Source organism: Leucopleurus acutus, assembly GCF_964270905.1.
Source record: "Leucopleurus acutus genome assembly, chromosome: 11".
NCBI classification, from domain to species: domain Eukaryota; kingdom Metazoa; phylum Chordata; class Mammalia; order Artiodactyla; family Delphinidae; genus Leucopleurus; species Leucopleurus acutus.
This window is the reverse complement of record NC_139152.1, coordinates 85,767,369-85,786,323: the sequence shown is the minus strand read 5'-3', so window position 1 is coordinate 85,786,323 and position 18,955 is coordinate 85,767,369. Positions and strand designations below refer to the sequence as shown.

Sequence of the window (18,955 nt, the reverse complement as noted above, 5' to 3'; positions counted from 1 at the left end):
AGCAGCTAAAACCGGAGTCAGTTATCAGGCAAACTACAGAGTGTGTATATGTAGGCACTGGCCCAAGGATAAGGAGGGTAGCTGCCCATCTTTAGAGAGCAGCCTATGTGCTGGGAGCTGTGCTTCACACATTATTTTATGTAACCTACACAATATCCAATAGCCCTAACAGGTAGGTATTATCATTATTCCCATTTTACAGATGAGAAAACCAAGGCTTGGAGGCATTGAATAAGTGATTCAAGGTCACCCAGTCAATGGAAATGACAGACCCTGATTTGAACACAGGTCTAACTCCAGCTACTGGGCTCTTAATTAATTAACCCATTAAACCCCTCTGGGAGTTAGGAGTATGAAGTTCCATTATAAAGAAGGAAGGCTTGGCTGTGAATTGCAAGTAAGGTTTGATGAAATTGAGGCCCACCGGCCTCCCTCTGCTTCTGCGGAAGAGTCCCTGTGGCTTGAATGGGGGTAACAACTGGCACTCTGCCAGCATGTCAGGTAACTCAGGTGGCAGCGTGTTCAAAAGGCTGGACCTGCAAGCTGATGGTGGCCTCATTTTTAGTTTCGTACTTAAATTAATCATAAATCCTCGGAAATGGTCTCAGGAAACTATTTCCCTAAAGATAGGGCCTGGGTGGACACATGCTACTAGGAAAAAAAGCCCCTTGCATTTTCTCTTTCTGACTGTTCTGATGAACCTAGGGGCAGGACAGGAATAAAGACACAGACGTAGAGAATGGACTTGAGGACACGGGGAGGGGGAAGGGTAAGCTGGGACGAAGTGAGAGAGTGGCATTAACAAATATACACTACCAAATGTAAAACAGCTAGTGGGAAGCAGCCGCATGGCACAGGGAGATCAGCTCCGTGCTTTGTGACCACCCAGAGGGGTGGGATAGGGAGGGTGGGAGGGAGACGCAAGAGGGAGGGGATATGGGGATACACGTATGCAAATAGCTGATTCACTTTGTTATACAGCAGAAACTAACACACCATTGTAAAGCAATTACACTCCAATAAAGATGTTTAAACAAAAACCAAAAAAAACCCCTTGCATCGCCTCCAAAGGAGGCTAAAGGGGACGTACTTGGCACTGGTGTGGCAGGTCCCATTGCATTCATCTTTTGTGATCTCTGAAAAAGAGAACCAAATGCTGTGTCAGCCCTTCTTTACTAAATCTCACTGAAGAACTTTCTTTTAGTACTTGATGCTAGGAAAAGACTTACTTCCTCACAAGTAACTGGTATGCATCACGTGAGCTATGTAAAACTATGTGACCATGTAAATCTTTTTTTACCTTGGCTTCTAGGAAGCTCAGAGCCAAATCTGAAGGTCAGTTACACCAATGGAGTGTCTCCTGTGTGCCGGTCCCCATGCTAGGTGGTGAGGATGCACATCCCTCCCTGGAGCTTAATTTTCTATTTTATTTATACTTCCTGTGTTCCTTATTCTTTCTAATTTTTCATCATCTTGTTACAGAGTGATATAAATAAGCAAATACTAATTCTAATTAAGATGAAGTTGTTGTTGTTATTGTTTTGCATGTGCAGAAATAGTGCAGAGCCTGGCATGCGGCAGGTACCCACCACCTATTTGCCAAATTAGTTCCTAAATTTCCTGGAACAGCGTAATGTTTTTACCCTGGATGCCCAGCTAACAGATACTTCCTGGCAGGGGAAGATCCAGAAAGAAATTGTTAGAGATGAGAAAAAGGACCCACAGGGTTGGTTGCTCAGGCTAAGAGCTTTTGAGAAAGAAATCTCATTAGGCCTGGCCAAGAGAAATCTCATTAGGCCTGGCCTGGTTGTATAGAAGGTCCTGAAACAGAGACCTGGCTGTGAAAGTGGTCTGTCTTGTGTCAGAGGGAACATTTACAGGCTCCAGTGGGCTAGAGTAGATGCAATGCAATTCTGTGCCTTTATGTGTGCTTTTCCTTGAGCCTGAAAATCTCTTTCTCTCCATTCTCTATCTCTGAAATCCCAATCACCTTTTAGGTCCTCCTCTCTGATATCTGCTCTAAACCTCTGAGCCAACTTCAGTTAATTGGAAGTGACTACATGGTGTGCTCTTTTGAAAAGGATGTGGTGCCCCTATCTGACCTCAGAGGAAGGAGTGCAATGATTGATGAATGATGTCTGACATGGCTTGGGAGTGGGGAGTTTGCATGCGAACAAAGAACAGTCTAGCCTGGTCTAGAGGCGCTTTACTCTGCACTCTCATATTGCAATTTTCTGAACACGATTGAACATTTATTTCCATTACTAGACTGAAGCCCCTTAAGCAGAGTGTGCAGTGGAGACCAGGCTGGAAAACTGGGTGAGTGCCAACTGGTGAACAGCTCTGTACCACACCTTGCTAAGGTGTGTCTCCTATAGGCAGTGAAGTTTCTCCTACTGGAGGGTATAGAGAATCAGAGCAGGTTGTCAGGTACTGGGGAGGGTGGGTAACAGTGCTGCTATAGTCCAAATGTTTATGTCCCCACTCCCCAACCCATATTTTGAAACCTAATCTGCAACGTGCTGGTACTTGGAGGTCGGGCCTTAGAGAGGTGATTAGGTCATGAGGGTGGAATCCTCACAAACGAAATTAGTGCCCTTATGAAAGAGACCCTGGAGAGCTCCCTTGCCCCTTCTGCCATAACATGAGAAGACGGCCATCTGCAACCCAGAAGAGGGCCATCACTAGAACCCAACCATGCTGGCACCTTGATCCTGAACTTCTAGCCTCCAGAACTACGAGAAATAACTTTCTGTTGTTTATAAGCCGCCCAATCTACGACGCTTTGTTACAGTAGCCAGAACAGACTAAGATATCTATGTTTTAGAAAGTTCTGTCTGGCAGCAATGTGGAGTATGGAACGGAGGGAAAGAGGACAGGAGGCAAAGAGATGAATCACAAGGCTGCTGGTGAGAGGAGCAGCAGGGGGACGGGCTTGAAAACTTGTCACAGCCTCCAGACTGTTCCCTGTCCCTTTAAATGTGGCTGGTCCTCCCATACACCATGCTCCTATAAGCATATAAATGACAGTCAAGGGTAAACCCCCAGATTAACCCTGGCTGCCACTTACGTCTTGATCTAGGGATTCCCCCAGGCTGTCTTCCTGTTTATGTGACCCTGTTGCTCCCTGCTTCCCTCTCCCAGGCCCTCTGAACCCTGGCTTCACACACCAGCATTTGATATCTGCTCTAGGATGTCTTTTTGGCTCGAGACCACTCACACTTCCGACTTTAGCTTTTCAACAAAATCTGAGTTCTCTTGATTTTAACATAACCTGGAGCTTTGGGCAAAGACACTCCTTCTGACAACCCCACATCCCTGGAGCCCTCATTGGGCTGGCAGGCACCTGTGACTCCTCCCCAGCCCCTGCCCCAGGTGAGGGGGACTCTCTGATACCTGCTTCCAGGAGTATTCTCTCCAACCCAGTGTCAGGGTGATCTTTGTAAAATACACATCTCATCACATTGCCGCCCTGCTCAAAACCCTTGAATGGCTTCCTGTTGGCTTCGGCAGAAGGTCCGCCATCCTTAGCCTTTCACGAGCTGACTCCTGCCTACACCTCTAGCCTGTTCTCATTCCACTTTCCTCGTTGCCTCTACATCCCTCCCATTCTGCAGTCCTTTGGTCCTGTAGATGTGCAGAGCCTTCCCACATCTTTGGGCTGGGCCACGAGCTTCTTCCTGCCTGAAATTCTCTCCCCTCTCATCACTTTCATGGGAGCACATTAGGAGTCATCAGTGCAGCGTGGGGGGCTGGGGAAAACGAGCCTGTTCAGACCCTACTCGGGGGAAAATAAATTGATACAGTCTCTGGAGGACAACTTGGCAGTAAGCAGCAAAACTTTCCCCCAAACTGCCAACTTCTAACTCACCATCTCAAGGAATTTAACCAAATAAATTAATAAGACAAATGCAAATATATATATGAATATATATACGAATATATATATATATATATATATATATGAATGAGATACTCATTGCAGCATTGTTTATGATAGCAGAAAATTGATTTTAAGAGGCATGGTACAATCAGATAATGGGATATTGTATAGAAATTAAGAAAAATGATATTTATCTATAATTATTCACATGAAAAGATACTGATGATATACATTGTGAAGTGAAAGAGTAGGTTACAAAACTGTGTGAAGAGTACAGTCCCATACACACATGTATATACCTAGACCAAGGCTGGAAGGCCAATACACAACACTAATGACAGTTTTGTCCCTGTCTTGGGAGTAGGAGTAATATTTATTTTCTTTTTAATGCTTTTCTTTATTTTACAATCTTTTTGGCTGCAAGTAGGAATTACCTTATTGCCAAAGGAAGAAATAAAGATGCCATTTCTATTTTAGAAGGAGAAAAACATGTAGCTGCTGAGAAGTGAGGCTAAGAACAGATCATAAGTACCGAAAGGCTGGCTCTTACCATCGTCACATTTCACTCCTCGCCAGCCCACATCGCAGTCGCAGGAGCCGTCACCCGCGGGTCCTTGACTGCATCTCCCATGGACACAAGTACACGCTAAGTGGAAAAACACCCACACACTGTTAGACTTCTGACCCGTGTTCAACAATTCACTTTACATCTAATACTAAGGTTCACTTCGGTGCACGTAATTCTACTGCCAGGTTCTAGATGATCGTTGTTGCTCATGGGTTTGGGTGGTGGATTCCCAGGAAGGGCGGGGGCATAGGAGGGAGCTAACAGGTGAATTAGGTCATGCTTCAACAAAGACCACCGTCTGGGGACCGTGTAGCACTGTGGGCCAGTGACCCAAGCAGTGTGAGAGTGTTTTTGGCTGAGGTTATCTGAGGAATCGTGGTTATACGGGACCCATTTGGGACGCAGCCATGTTTGTCCCCTGAGAGTAGACTTCAGAGAGAAGCCCACTCGGTTCCTATAAAGCCGGTGCACCACCACCTTCTTGGACAACACAGAAATGCCGATTCCTTGGTTACGCAGCAACACTGTGAACCTCTTTGAGAACTGGATGAAAGTTAAGGATGCCTTCCTCAGAAGAAAGCATTCAGCCTTGGGGGTGTGCTGGACCCCACGAGGGTCATCTGTGGATCCTAGGTTAGGAAATCCTGCATAAATGCAAGCAGATAATTCTTCCATATAACACAGAAAAAAATCAGCACTATAATGCCAATTATATATTATACGGTCCGATTATAATGACTCAATTATATATTGATTTTGTTTGGCTTGGACTAGCTGTTGAGAAAACAGCGATAGCCAGGTCAAATATGTAGTTTTTAATACAAAGTAGAAAATAATGCTTCGTTTTCCCATCATGGATTAGGAAACCCCTTCTCCACGTCAGCCCGCTCAGAGGTGTGTGTCCCTGGGCACGAGAAAGTCAGGTGAGAGAATGCAGATGACTCGGCTAAAACAGATCATGATTTTTGTGAAGACAACGTAAAGCATGTGGCTGGCAGAGGACGAATCAATAGAGTGACCTTCACGTAAGGGACACGATTCAAGAACAAAGCTTTGGAGGGAAGCAGGGTGTGCATTCCAATCTCATCAGGTGTGACCTTGGGGGAAGTCATTCAACCTCTTTGCCTTAAGTCCTCATTTGTAAAATGGGGATACGAATACTCAACCATACATGGCTCCTGTATGGGTTACATGAGATGATGTGCACAGATCTGCTTTTCAAACGATCAAGCAATGTCCAAAACAGAGCGTACCCACAGAGGACCAGCACACGCAGGCAAATACAGAAATGTGGCTGGGTTGGAGAATGTCAGTGAGCAGATTGGGGAGGGTTGATAAGTCCAGGTTAGTAACTGAAAATGTTCGGAATCACTGCCCATTGCAAATTACACAACACAGAAGTTCTTGTAATTCACATGATAATGGGCGGGATTCCAGTCTGCCCCCACCTCCCCAGACAGGCTGGTGAGGGAGCACGTGCCGAATCGCTCTTTTCTCCTGCATTTCCGGCTGGTTTGGGCAGCCTGCCTGGGTCAGGGAGGGTGCGCACCTTGGTCGCAGTGGATGCCGTACTTGCCCTCCATGCAGGTCTCACAGGCTGTCCCGCTGAAGCCCTCTCCACACACACACGTGCCCGTGCCGTTGACTCCATCCAAACAGATCCCGTTCCCAAAGCAGACGTTCTCGGCTTTTCCTGGGCAGGGCTGGCACTGGGGACCAAAGTAGCCCGCACAGCATTCTCTCGTCTGAAACAGAAGGACCAGGCTGGGCTTGGACAAGGCCACACTTCCATCCTTTGGTTTTGTCCAGCCGTGGTGTGGACGTCCTGCAGGTGGGACTGGATGTGTGTCCGTAGCTTCGACCCCTCATGGAGGGGCTGGGAGGGATGGGGAGAGCAGCCCCCGAGAACCAGGTGAGGCTATGCAATTTCCAGGCGTGCCAGGAGCAGCGTGGAGGCTTCTGCCGAGGAGGCAGGAAGGAGGGGAAGGAAACAGGCAAGCAGGGGGAGAGGACGAAGAAAAGCGAGAAAGAAGGAGGGGCAGAAGGAACAAAGTAAAAACAATGCAAGTGATGCCAGAGGGACCCTCGCCATCCCCAAACCTGGCACCTTTGCGTTGTGTGTTATTTCACCCGGTACTGAAGGTTGGGAGGTGGGTGAGACCTTTGACATTCTATGAATGACTCTCTTTGAGTTCAGGGAAGCCCTGCAGGATATCTGCTCGCTTGCGCCTGCCTTTATTCTTGAGTGCATTGAAACACAAGATCTCCTGCAGCTGCAGGCTCCGCAACTTAAGGGCCACATCAGCTGCCTCTGCAGGACAGGCAGAGGCTGCGTCTAGTCTTCGGCGAAAGCAGCAGGACAGGACATTATAAAGACTTTTCCTGCAGATTCCAAAGTTACAGGTCAGAGGTGCCTAGCTCTGGGGTCCCGCTTTCTAAATGACCAGGTGCACCTGTTCTTTCCCTGGAGAGCTGCCCATCTCCTGTCTCTTTCGCTCACGGGGCGTTTCCTCTGTTGTGAGAACAGGGAGATCCTCTTAGCCTCTCAGTCCCTCTATTTCTTTTTTTTTTTTCTTTTTTTTTTTTGCGGTACGCGGGCCTCTCACTGTTGTGGCCTCTCCTGTTGCGGAGCACAGGCTCCGGACGCGCAGGCTCAGCGGCCATGGCTCACGGGCCCAGCCGCTCCGTGGCATGTGGGATCTTCCCGGACCGGGGCATGAACCCGCGTCCCCTGCATCGGCAGGCGGACTCTCAACCACTGCGCCACCAGGGAAGCCCCCCTCTATTTCTTCATCATGCAACAGAATATTGCAGCTTTCACCAATGGGCTGACTTGCAGGGCTCTCCTGAATTTTAGTGCTACCGCTACTACTCTGAATGACAGTGGTAATGAAGATGATAAGGAGGAAGGGGAGGTGGCAGAAAGAATACATGCAAAGGGAGACTTCCCTGGTGGCACAGTGGTTAAGAATCCACCTGCCAATGCAGGGGACATAGGTTTGATCCCTGGTCCGGGAAGATCCCACATGCCGTGGAGCAACTAAGCCCGTGCGTCACAACTACTGAGCCCACATGCCACAACTACTGAAGCCCGCATGCCTAGAGCTCGTGCTCCACAACAAGAGAAGCCACCGCAATGAGAACCTGCACGCTGCAATGAAGAGTAGCCCCACTCGCTGTAACTAGAGAAACCCTGTGTGCAGCAACGAGCGGCCAAAAAAAAAAAAAAAACATGGAAAGGCACTTTGAAAAGTATAACACATGATTACATTTCTCAATGCTGCTGCAATAGTTAGAAGGCTTATTAAATCATTATACTCACAATGACAGTTTTCACACACTTTGGCTGGCACCCAATGAACAGGGATCGCTTGCCCATGAAATAAATGGTATAGAGACATCTCTTCGTCTCTGCACCCTATGAAATAATAATGATTATATCAGCTTTTCAGTTAGAACAAAGCTTTCCAATCTCTAAAAGCAAGTAGGTGGGTGGCACATTGCTGTCTCTCTAACTGAAATGTTCTGGAAAAGGAGGGGGTTGGCTTCTTGGAGCTGTTTCATAAGAAAGAAAATGCAGAATCACAATGTTGGCTGCCAGAATACCAGGTGGCAAAATTCAGATAATTATCCCTTGTGGTAGTACGATGTAAAAAGAACTTTTCTTTAGAACTAGCTCAAGTTAGGAAGAATCACAGAGTCAATCAGATGAAAACATCCTTCCAACATTCCACATTGAGATGGGGCTTGGTTTCTGTTTATTTATTGGTTGATATTCTGCCTTGGTCTGAGACAAGATTAGGCTGCTTACAAAGACTTCTAATATACAAGATTAAATGCAAACTCAAGTGAGAAGAGTCAGCATTGTTAGCTATAAATTACTATTATGCAACGGAAGGTACATGGGAGTTGATCCTTTGTAATGGTTGGAGCAACATCAGAGCTAGCTCTTGCAATAAACAGCTATAAGAAATATAGATGGGTAGTTAATTCAAAGACATGTCTACCTCCCCGCAGGTCTGTCACGTGTTTCTTAGAGAAAGTTAGTTGTAACTTCAACTGTAAAGGGAATCGGGAAGGTGGGACTCCGCCAGGTTGGATACCGAGTTGGATATGGAGTTTGCCTCCTTTGATAAGCTTTCTTGCTCCTGTCTTTAACCAGCTACTGGAATATGAAAGATGTAGAAAGGGAAAAATCCCTTCCTGCACTGGGTGTTGGTTGAGATGAACCCTTGTTTCTATTTATGTATTAATTAAATTTTTGCTTTGGTCCAAAAAAAATGGATTTAAGACTTAGAAAGATGCATATAAGGTAAGAAGGTAAGATTAAACTAAAATCAAGTGAAGGAATGAAAGCAGTGAAATGAGTTGTGCCTGAGACGCATTTTCTAATGTGGACCTCCCTGGGATCCAGAAACAGTTTTATCAAAGCAGACAAAATACTTACTAGTGGTTTAGTTCCAAACGGGCAGATTGGCTGCTGGGGACACTTCCCACACTTTCCCTTAGTAAAACACAACCAAAGTGAATATCTCATGGTTATTACATTTAGTGCAAAATGAGGCTACAAATATTTTCCAGACATGGCGCTGGAGGTTTTAGGCTATAAAACTGAAAACCAGAAGCTCGTCTGGTCAACCTCTTTAATGTCCTTTGAGACAAACACTTCAACTACTTTGGGTTGTGGACACTGGAGCATCACTTTCTCTACTATACACTCCAGATGCTCATAGTCTTGTAACCTGTGGGGGGGTCTTAACTCACTTAAATCCTAATTCCTTTAACAACAACTCTCATTTATTGAAAACCCACTACTCAGTGAATTGGGCCGGATTCCGAGACTAAAGGATGCATCACGCCCAGCGCCCAGCGATGGGGTCCGCGTGGAGATGATATTCACTATCGTAAATAAAAGAGCACGAGTTAAGAATGACAGGCATTTTTAAGTGCAGCCTGTTCCTAAAACAGAAGGAGACCAATGTGACTAGTTCTTAACTTGGCACCTACTGGACGGTATTGTGTGGTCGTTCACAGTTCTGGCTCTAGGGCCAGACTGCCTGGATTTGAACGCCTTCTCTGACACTTGCTAGCTCTGGGAACCTGCGGGTGTTACTCAACCTCTCTGGGGCTCATTTTTCCCCATCTGAAAAATGGGCGGAGTAATAGTACCTGCGTTGAAGGGTGTCGTGAGGGTTACCTGAGTTAATACATGTAGAATGTTTAGAGCAGTGCCTGGCACATAAAAAGTGCCCAGTAAATTTCAGCAGTTATTACTATTACTGAGAGACCTTACACCATCTCATGGACTACAAAGTCTCCATTACTGCATCCCATATTATACTGAAATGACCCATTTCCATATTGTCTCTCCTGCTAGACCAGGCTTGGCCAAAACCTGTCATGGGTGCACCAGACCCTGCCTCCCCCGCTCCCGTGCCTGTGCTGGGTGTGGCACATTTTCCCTTTGAGGAAGGCTGGTGGCTCCAGAAGCCTCCTCCCTCCAAAACATAACCCTCCAGGCAGCCTTTCAAGGCGCTAGACTGTGAGCCCACTGAGGGCAGGGGTCATGTCTTATTTATTTTTGTGGAGCCACAGCCAAGCATGCTCCTTGGCATTTAGAGATGTTCATGCAGTGTTTTTTGTTTGTTTTTTTGCGGTACGCGGGCCTCTCACTGTTGCGGCCTCTCCCGTTGCGGAGCACAGGCTCTGGACGCGCAGGCTCAGCGGCCATGGCTCACGGGCCCAGCTGCTCCGCGGCATGTGGGATCTTCCCGGACCGGGGCACGAACCCGTGTCCCCTGCATCGGCAGGTGGACTCTCAACCACTGCGCCACCAGGGAAGCCCTCATGCAGTGTGTTTTGAACTGAATTGAGATACTCTGATAGATGAGTCCTATGCTCAAAATTATAAAAAATAAGCCAACACTCTTTAGCTCATCATTGGCCTCGGATAGAACTTACTCGTAGGATAGTAGTGTCATTAATATCACATCTATTCTTCTGAATTTCCAGAACTTTCCCCAAGCCATGGATCACTCCCTTGTCAGTGGCTACATTGGTGTAGTTTATCGGAGCCTCATTTACGTAGAGCTGTGAACAGAGGGTTAACTGTAAGTTTTTGCTACCGTGATTTTAAGGGAAATAAGGACGATGGGGAGTGGAGGATATCAATATGACAACGGCCTAGGAGATATTCCAAAATTCACCTGGCAGGTAGCACAGTGTAGTGGAGAGAGCTCTGCCCTAGGAGAGGGGAGTCTGAGTGACAGTCGTGCATCTGACGCCTTCCAGCTGTGTGACCTTGGGCTAGTTGCTTTTCCTCTGTGAATCTCAATTTCCCCTTTTGTAAAAGGAAGAGGTTGTTCTAGACGATCTCTAAGGTTTCTCTCCACCCTTCAAATGATCGGTTTTTATTGTTTAAAAATTCTGAGTCATGATCGTTACGTTAGTGCCCCTGATAAAACGGCTCCATGGACGATGGTTGTGCTTGGCTGTGCTGGTTATTGGTGGTCCAGGAGGCGTGGATGCCTTCCAAAGCCAAGACATGGAGAACGAAACTCAGTGTCCTTTCAGCGTATCTCTACTTCCTGGTTCATTTGCAAGCACCCCTAAGTAAGGCTAAGTGGCTGTTATGTAAGAATAAAAACAACTAGCATATTTGAGTGTTTTAGAGTTTGTAAAAAGTGTTCCACCAGATAGCATTACTTCCCAGTGTGAGGAGACTGCTCTGAGGTCTGCATTACCGTACCATGTTTCCCTTGGGGCTTCTTTGGAGTTAATGGTATGTTTGTATTGTTTTTGCCTTGTGTGTCCCTAAGCAGCTAAGACACGGGAACGAAATTTCTAAATGTTGCCAAATTAAATTCAACTTTGAGTTGTAACTTGTTTTGTTTCGATTTTTTTCAATGGGAGCATACCTTAATGATTGCTTAGCAAAATAATTAAAGCCATTCATTCATTCATTAATATAACTAATATAACTGAAAACAAATGGTTGTTTGAAAAATTGGGGGGTGGCGTGTGTGTGGGGTGTGTAGCAGGGCTGAGGTTGGGAGAAGAGGGAATTCTTTATTGTACTAAACAGATGTCAACTTCATATCTCATAAGGGTTTAAAAATGATTAACATCTCTCAAACTCCCCACTGCATCACGATTAAAATGACTCTACTAAGTGTTTAAATTTGAACTTCCACTGACTGTTAAAGTCCCTGATGATTTACTTGGAGTCAAGTGAATTTCCACTGGATGTTGGGACAAATCACGGCTAAGGTCCACAGAAGTGGTCCAGGGTCTGTGTAGACTTGGAAACGAAGCAGGGGGCCTTACTTGTGGCGTCAAACGGTTATTGCAAAACAAATTTGTAGAATTCCAAGACGTTGAGCTATTTTAAAATATCAAAATGGCAGAACTTTGGATGCTGTAATACTGTTGATTTGGCATTAGAAAAAGTCTGAATCATTTTTATTGTGAGATGTGTTCGAAGAATTACGGGTTGCATTAAAATTTTGATCTGAACACAAGTTTACTCAGAGAGCATTTTTCTACATCTTCTTTGTCCTGAGAGTAAATGAGTTATCAATAAAAGCAAAGCCTCGAGGAGTTCCGGGAAGATGGCGGAAGAGTAAGACGCGGAGATCACCTTCCTCTCCACAGATACACCAGAAATACATCTACGCATGGAACAACTCCTACGGAGCACCTACTGAACGCTGGCAGAAGACCTCAGACCTCCCAAAAGGCAAGGAACCCCCCACGTACCTGGTTAGGGCAAAAGAAAAAACTAAACAGAGACAAAAGAATAGGGACGGGTCCTGCACCAGCGGGAGAGAGCTGTGAAGGAGGAAAAGTGTCCACACACTAGGAGCCCCTTCGCGGGTGGAGACTTCGGGAGGCGGAGTGGGGGAGCTTGGGAGCCGCGGAGGAGAGCACAGCAACAGGGGTGCGGAGGGCAAAGCGGAGAGATTCCAGCGCAGAGGATCGGGCCGACCGGCACTCACCAGCCGAGAGGCTTGTCTGCTCGCCCGCCGGGGCGGGCGGGACTGGGAGCTGAGGCTCCGGCTTTTGTCGGAGCGCCGGGAGAGGACTGAGGTTGGCGGCGTGAACACAGCCTGCAGGGCGTTGGTGCGCCGCAGCTGGCCGGGAGGGAGTCTGGGGAGGGGTCTGGACCTGCCGAAGAGGCAAGAGACTTTTACGTCCCTCTTTGTTTCCTGGTGCACGAGGAGGGGGGATTGGGAACGCTGCTTGGGAGAGCTCCGGAGACGGGCGCGAGCCGCGGCTAAGAGTGCGGAGCCCAGAGACGGACATGGGACGCTAAGGCCGCTGCTGCCGCCGCCAGGAGGCCTGTGTGCGAGCGCAGGTCACTAGCCACACGCCCTTCCGGGGAGCCTGTGCAGCCCGCCGCTGCCGGGGTCCCGGGATCCGGGTTCGGCTCCCCCGGGAGAGCGCACGGCGCGCCTCAGGCTGCAGCGTCACGCCGGCCTCTGCCGCTGCAGGCCCGCCCTGCACTCTGTGACCCTCCCTACCCCCCCGGCCTGGGTGAGCCAGAGCCTCCGAATCAGCGGCTCCTTTAACCCCGTCCTGTCTGAGCAAAGAACAGACGCCCTCCGGCGACCTACACGCACAGGCGGGGCCAAATCCAAAGCTGAGGCCCTGGGAGCTGTGAGAACAAAGAAGAGAAAGGGAAATCTCTTCCAGCAGCCTCAGAAGCAGCGGATTAAAGCTCCACAATCAACTTGATATACCCTGCATCTGTGGAATACCTGAATAGACAACGAATCATCCCAAATTAAGGAGCCCTGTGGATGAAAGGCTCTTGGTGCTGCAGCCAGGACTCAGTGCTGTGCCTCTGAGGTGGGAGAGCCAACTTCAGGACACTGGTCCACAAGAGGCCTCCCAGCTGCACATAATATCAAACAGCAAAAATCTCCAAGAGATCTCCATCTCAACGCCAGCACCCAGCTTCACTCAACGACCAGCAAGCTACAGTGCTGGACATCCCATGCCAAACAACTAGCAAGACAGGAACACAACCCCACCCATTAGCAGAGAGGCTGCCCAAAATCATAACAAGTCTACAGACACCCCAAAACACACCACCAGACGTGGACCTGCCCACCAGAAAGACAAGATCCAGCCTCATACACCAGAACACAGGCACTAGTACCCTCCACCAGGAAGCCTACACAACCCACTGAACCAACCTTAGCCACTGGGGACAGACTCAAAAAACAACAGGAACTACGAACCTTCAGCCTGCAAAAAAAAAAAAAGGAGACCCCAAACACAGTAAGATAAGCAAAATGAAAAGACAGAAAAACACACAGCAGATGAAGGAGCAAGATAAAAACCCACCAGACCTAACAAATGAAGAGGAAATAGGCAGTCTACCTGAAAAAGAATTCAGAATAATGATAGTAAGGTTGATCCGAAATCTTGGAGATAGAATGGACAACAGAATGGACAAATTGCAAGAATCAGTTAACAAGGACCTAGAAGAACTAAAGATGAAACAAGCAACGATGAACAACACAATAAATGAAATTAAAAGTACTCTAGATGGGATCAATAGCAGAATAAATGAGGCAGAAGAACGGATAAGTGACCTGGAAGATAAAATAGTGGAAATAACTACTGCAGAGCAGAATAAAGAAAAAAGAATGAAAAGAACTGAGGACAGTCTCAGAGACCTCTGGGACAACATTAAACGCACCAACATTCGAATTATAGGGGTTCCAGAAGAAGAAGAGAAAAAGAAAGGGACTGAGAAAATATTTGAAGAGATTATAGTTGAAAACTTCCCTAATATGGGAAAGGAAATAGTTAATCAAGTCCAGGAAGCACAGAGAGTCCCATACAGGATAAATCCAAGGAGAAATACGCCAAGACACATATTAATCAAACTGTCAAAAATTAAATACAAAGAAAACATATTAAAAGCAGCAAGGGAAAAACAACAAATAACACACAAGGGAATCCCCATAAGGTTAACAGCTGATCTTTCAGCAGAAACTCTGCAAGCCAGAAGGGAGTGGCAGGACATATTGAAAGTGTTGAAGGAGAAAAACCTGCAACCAAGATTACTCTACCCAGCAAGGATCTCATTCAGATTTGATGGAGAAATTAAAACCTTTACAGACAAGCAAAAGCTGAGAGAGTTCAGCACCACCAAACCACCTCTACAACAACTGCTAAAGGAACTTCTCTAGGCAAGAAACACAAAAGAAGGAAAGGACCTACAATAACAAACCCAAAACAATGAAGAAAATGGGAATAGGAACACACATATCGATAATTACCTTAAATGTAAATGGACTAAATGCTCCCACCAAAAGACACAGATTGGCTGAATGGATACAAAAACAAGACCCATATATTTGCTGTCTACAAGAGACCCACTTCAGACCTAGAGACACATACAGACTGAAAGTAAGGGGATGGAAAAAGGTATTTCATGCAAGAGGAAACCAAAAGAAAGCTGGAGTAGCAATTCTCATATCAGACAAAATAGACTTTAAAACAAAGACTATTAGAAGAGACAAAGAAGGACACTACATAATGATCAAGGGATCAATCCAAGAGGAAGATATAACAATTGTAAATATTTATGCACCCAACATAGGTGCACCTCAATACATAAGGCAAATACTGACAACCATAAAAGGGGAAATCGACAGTAACACATTCATAGTAGGGGACTTTAACACCCCACTTTCACCAATGGACAGATCATCCAAAATGAAAATAAATAAGGAAACACAAGCTTTAAATGATACATTAAATGAGATGGAGTTAATTGATATTTATAGGACATTCCATCCAAAAACAACAGAATACACATTTTTCTCAAGTGCTCATGGAACATTCTCCAGGATAGATCATATCTTGGGTCACAAATCAAGCCTTGGTAAATTTAAGAAAATTGAAATTGTATCAAGTATCTTTTCTGACCACAACGCCATGAGACTAGATATCAATTACAGGAAAAGATCTGTAAAAAATACAAACACATGGAGGCTAAACAATACACTACTTAATAATGAAGATATCACTGAAGAAATCAAAGAGGAAATCAAAAAATACCTAGAAACAAATGACAATGGAGACACAACGACCCAAAACCTGTGGGATGCAGCAAAAGCAGTTCTAAGGGGGAAGTTTATAGCAATACAAGCCCACCTTAAGAAGCAGGAAGCATCTCGAATAAACAACCTAACCTTGCACCTCAAGCAATTAGAGAAAGAAGAACAAAAAAACCCCAAAGCTAGCAGAAGGAAAGAAATCATAAAAATCAGATCAGAAATAAATGAAAAAGAAATGAAGGAAACAATAGCAAAGATCAATAAAACTAAAAGCTGGTTCTTTGAGAAGATAAACAAAATAGATAAACCACTAGCCAGACTCATCAAGAAAAAAAGGGAGAAGACCCAAATCAATAGAATTAGAAATGAAAAAGGAGAGGTAACAACTGACACTGCAGAAATAAAAGAGATCATGAGAGATTACTACAAGCAACTCTATGCCAATAAAATGGACAATCTGGAAGAAATGGACAAATTCTTAGAGAGGCACAACCTGCCAAGACTGAATCAGGAAGAAATAGAAAATATGAACAGACCAATCACAAGCACTGAAATTGAAACTGTGATTAAAAATCTTCCAACAAAGAAAAGCCCAGGACCAGATGGCTTCACAGGCGAATTCTATCAAACATTTAGAGAAGAGCTAACACCTATCCTTCTCAAACTCTTCCAAAATATAGCAGAGGGAGGAACACTCCCAAACTCCTTCTACGAGGCCACCATCACCCTGATACCAAAACCAGACAAGGATGTCACAAAGAAAGAAAACTACAGGCCAATATCACTGATGAACATAGATGCAAAAATCCTCAACAAAATACTAGCAAACAGAATCCAACAGCACATTAAAAAGATCATACACCATGATCAAGTGGGGTTTATTCCAGGAATGCAAGGATTCTTCAATATACGCAAATCTATCAATGTGATAAACCATATTAACAAACTGAAGGAGAAAAACCATATGATCATCTCAATAGATGCAGAGAAAGCTTTTGACAAAATTCAACACCCATTTATGATAAAAACCCTGCAGAAAGTAGGCATAGAGGGAACTTTCCTCAACATAATAAAGGCCATATATGACAAGCCCACAGCAAACATCATCCTCAATGGTGAAAAACTGAAAGCATTTCCACTAAGATCAGGAACAAGACAAGGTTGCCCACTCTCACCACTCTTATTCAACATAGTTTTGGAAGTTTTAGCCACAGCAATCAGAGAAGAAAAGGAAATAAAAGGAATCCAAATCGGAAAAGAAGAAGTAAAGCTGTCACTGTTTGCAGATGACATGATCCTATACATAGAGAACCCTAAAGATGCTACCAGAAAACTACTAGAGCTAATCAATGAATTTGGTAAAGTGGCAGGATACAAAATTAATGCACAGAAATCTCTGGCATTCCTATATACTAATGATGAAAAATCTGAAAGTGAAATCAAGAAAACACTCCCATTTACCATTGCAACAAAAAGAATAAAATATCTAGGAATAAACCTACCTAAGGAGACAAAAGATCTGTATGCAGGAAATTATAAGACACTGATGAAAGAAATTAAAGATGATACAAATAGATGGAGAGATATACCATGTTCTTGGATTGGAAGAATCAACATTGTGAAAATGACTTTACTACCGAAAGCAATCTATAGATTCAATGCAATCCCTATCAAACTACCACTGGCATTTTTCACAGAACTAGAACAAAAAATTTTGCAATTTGTATGGAAACACAAAAGACCCCGAATAGCCAAAGCAATCTTGAGAACGAAAGAAGGAACTGGAGGAATCAGGCTCCCAGACTTCAGACTATACTACAAAGCTACAGTTATCAAGACGGAATGGTACTGGCACAAAAACAGAAAGATAGATCAATGGAACAGGATAGAAAGCCCAGAGATAAACCCACGCACATATGGTCACCTTATCTTTGACAAAGGAGGCAGAAATGTACAGTGGAGAAAGGACAGCCTATTCAATAAGTGGTGCTGGGAAAACTGGACAGCTACATGTAAAAGTATGAAATTAGATCACTCCCTAACACCGTACACAAAAATAAGCTCAAAATGGATTAAAGACCTAAATGTAAGGCCAGAAACTATCAAACTCTTAGAGGAAAACATAGGCAGAACACTCTATGACATAAATCACAGCAAGGTCCTTTTTGACCCACCTCCTAGAGAAATGGAAATAAAAAGAAGAGTAAACAAATGGGACCTAATGAAACTTAAAAGCTTTTGCGCAGCAAAGGAAACCATAAAGAAGACCAAAAGACAACCCTCAGAATGGGAGAAAATATTTGCAAATGAAGCAACTGACAAAGGATTGATCTCCAAAATTTATAAGCAGCTCATGCAGCTTAATAACAAAAAAACAAACAACCCAATCCAAAAATGGGCAGAAGACCTAAATAGACATTTCTCCAAAGAAGATATACAGAGTGCCAACAAACACATGAAAGAATGCTCAACATCACTAATCATGAGAGAAATGCAAATCAAAACTACAATGAGATATCATCTCACACCAGTCAGAATGGCCATCATCAAAAAATCTAGAAACAATAAATGCTGGAGAGGGTGTGGAGAAAAGGGAACCCTCTTACACTGTTGGTGGGAATGTAAATTGATACAGCCACTGTGGAGAACAGTATGGAGGTTCCTTAAAAAGCTACAAATAGAACTACCATATGACCCAGCAATTCCACTACTGGGCATATACCCTGAGAAAACCATAATTCAAAAAGAGTCATGTACCAAAATGTTCATTGCAGCTCTATTTACAATAGCCCAGAGATGGAAACAACCTAAGTGTCCATCATCGGATGAATGGATAAAGAAGATGTGGCACATATATACAATGGAATATTACTCAGCCATAAAAAGAGACGAAATTGAGCTATTTGTAATGAGGTGGATAGACCTAGAGTCTGTCATACAGAGTGAAGTAAGTCAGAAAGAGAGAGACAAATACCGTATGCTAACACATATATATGGAATTTAAAAAAAAAAATGTCATGAAAAACCTAGGGGTGAAACAGGAATAAAGACACAGACTTACTAGAGAATGGACTTGAGGCTATGGGGAGGGGGAAGGGTAAACGGTGACAAAGCGATAAAGAGACATGGACATATATACACTACCAAACGTAAGGTAGATAGCTAGTGGGAAGCAGCCGCATAGCACAGGGAGATCAGCTCGGTGCTTTGTGACCGCCTGGAGGGGTGGGATAGGGAGGGTGGGAGGGAGGGAGACGCAAGCGGGAAGAGATATGGGAATATATGTATATATATAACTGATTCATTTTGTTGTGAAGCTGAAACTAACATACCATTGTAAAGCAATTATACTCCAATAAAGATGTTAAAAAAAAAAAAAAAAAAAAAAAAGCAAAGCCTCTACTGTAAGATCGAACTATTTGTTTA

At 44.7% G+C, this 18,955-nt stretch overlaps 1 protein-coding gene across 1 annotated transcript in view; it reads right to left on the bottom strand.

Moving 5' to 3' along the window:
- Positions 1 to 18,955, bottom strand: part of STAB2 (stabilin 2) — a 165,556-nt gene that overhangs the window by 47,007 nt on the left and 99,594 nt on the right. The window contains exons 35-40 of the mRNA XM_082850111.1: positions 10,413 to 10,541; positions 8,899 to 8,955; positions 7,774 to 7,869; positions 6,001 to 6,196; positions 4,434 to 4,529; positions 1,091 to 1,136 (exon numbers count right to left, since the gene is read on the bottom strand). Coding sequence (XP_082706237.1) covers positions 1,091 to 1,136; positions 4,434 to 4,529; positions 6,001 to 6,196; positions 7,774 to 7,869; positions 8,899 to 8,955; positions 10,413 to 10,541 — 620 coding nt within the window. The remainder of the gene's footprint in view (positions 1 to 1,090; positions 1,137 to 4,433; positions 4,530 to 6,000; positions 6,197 to 7,773; positions 7,870 to 8,898; positions 8,956 to 10,412; positions 10,542 to 18,955) is intronic.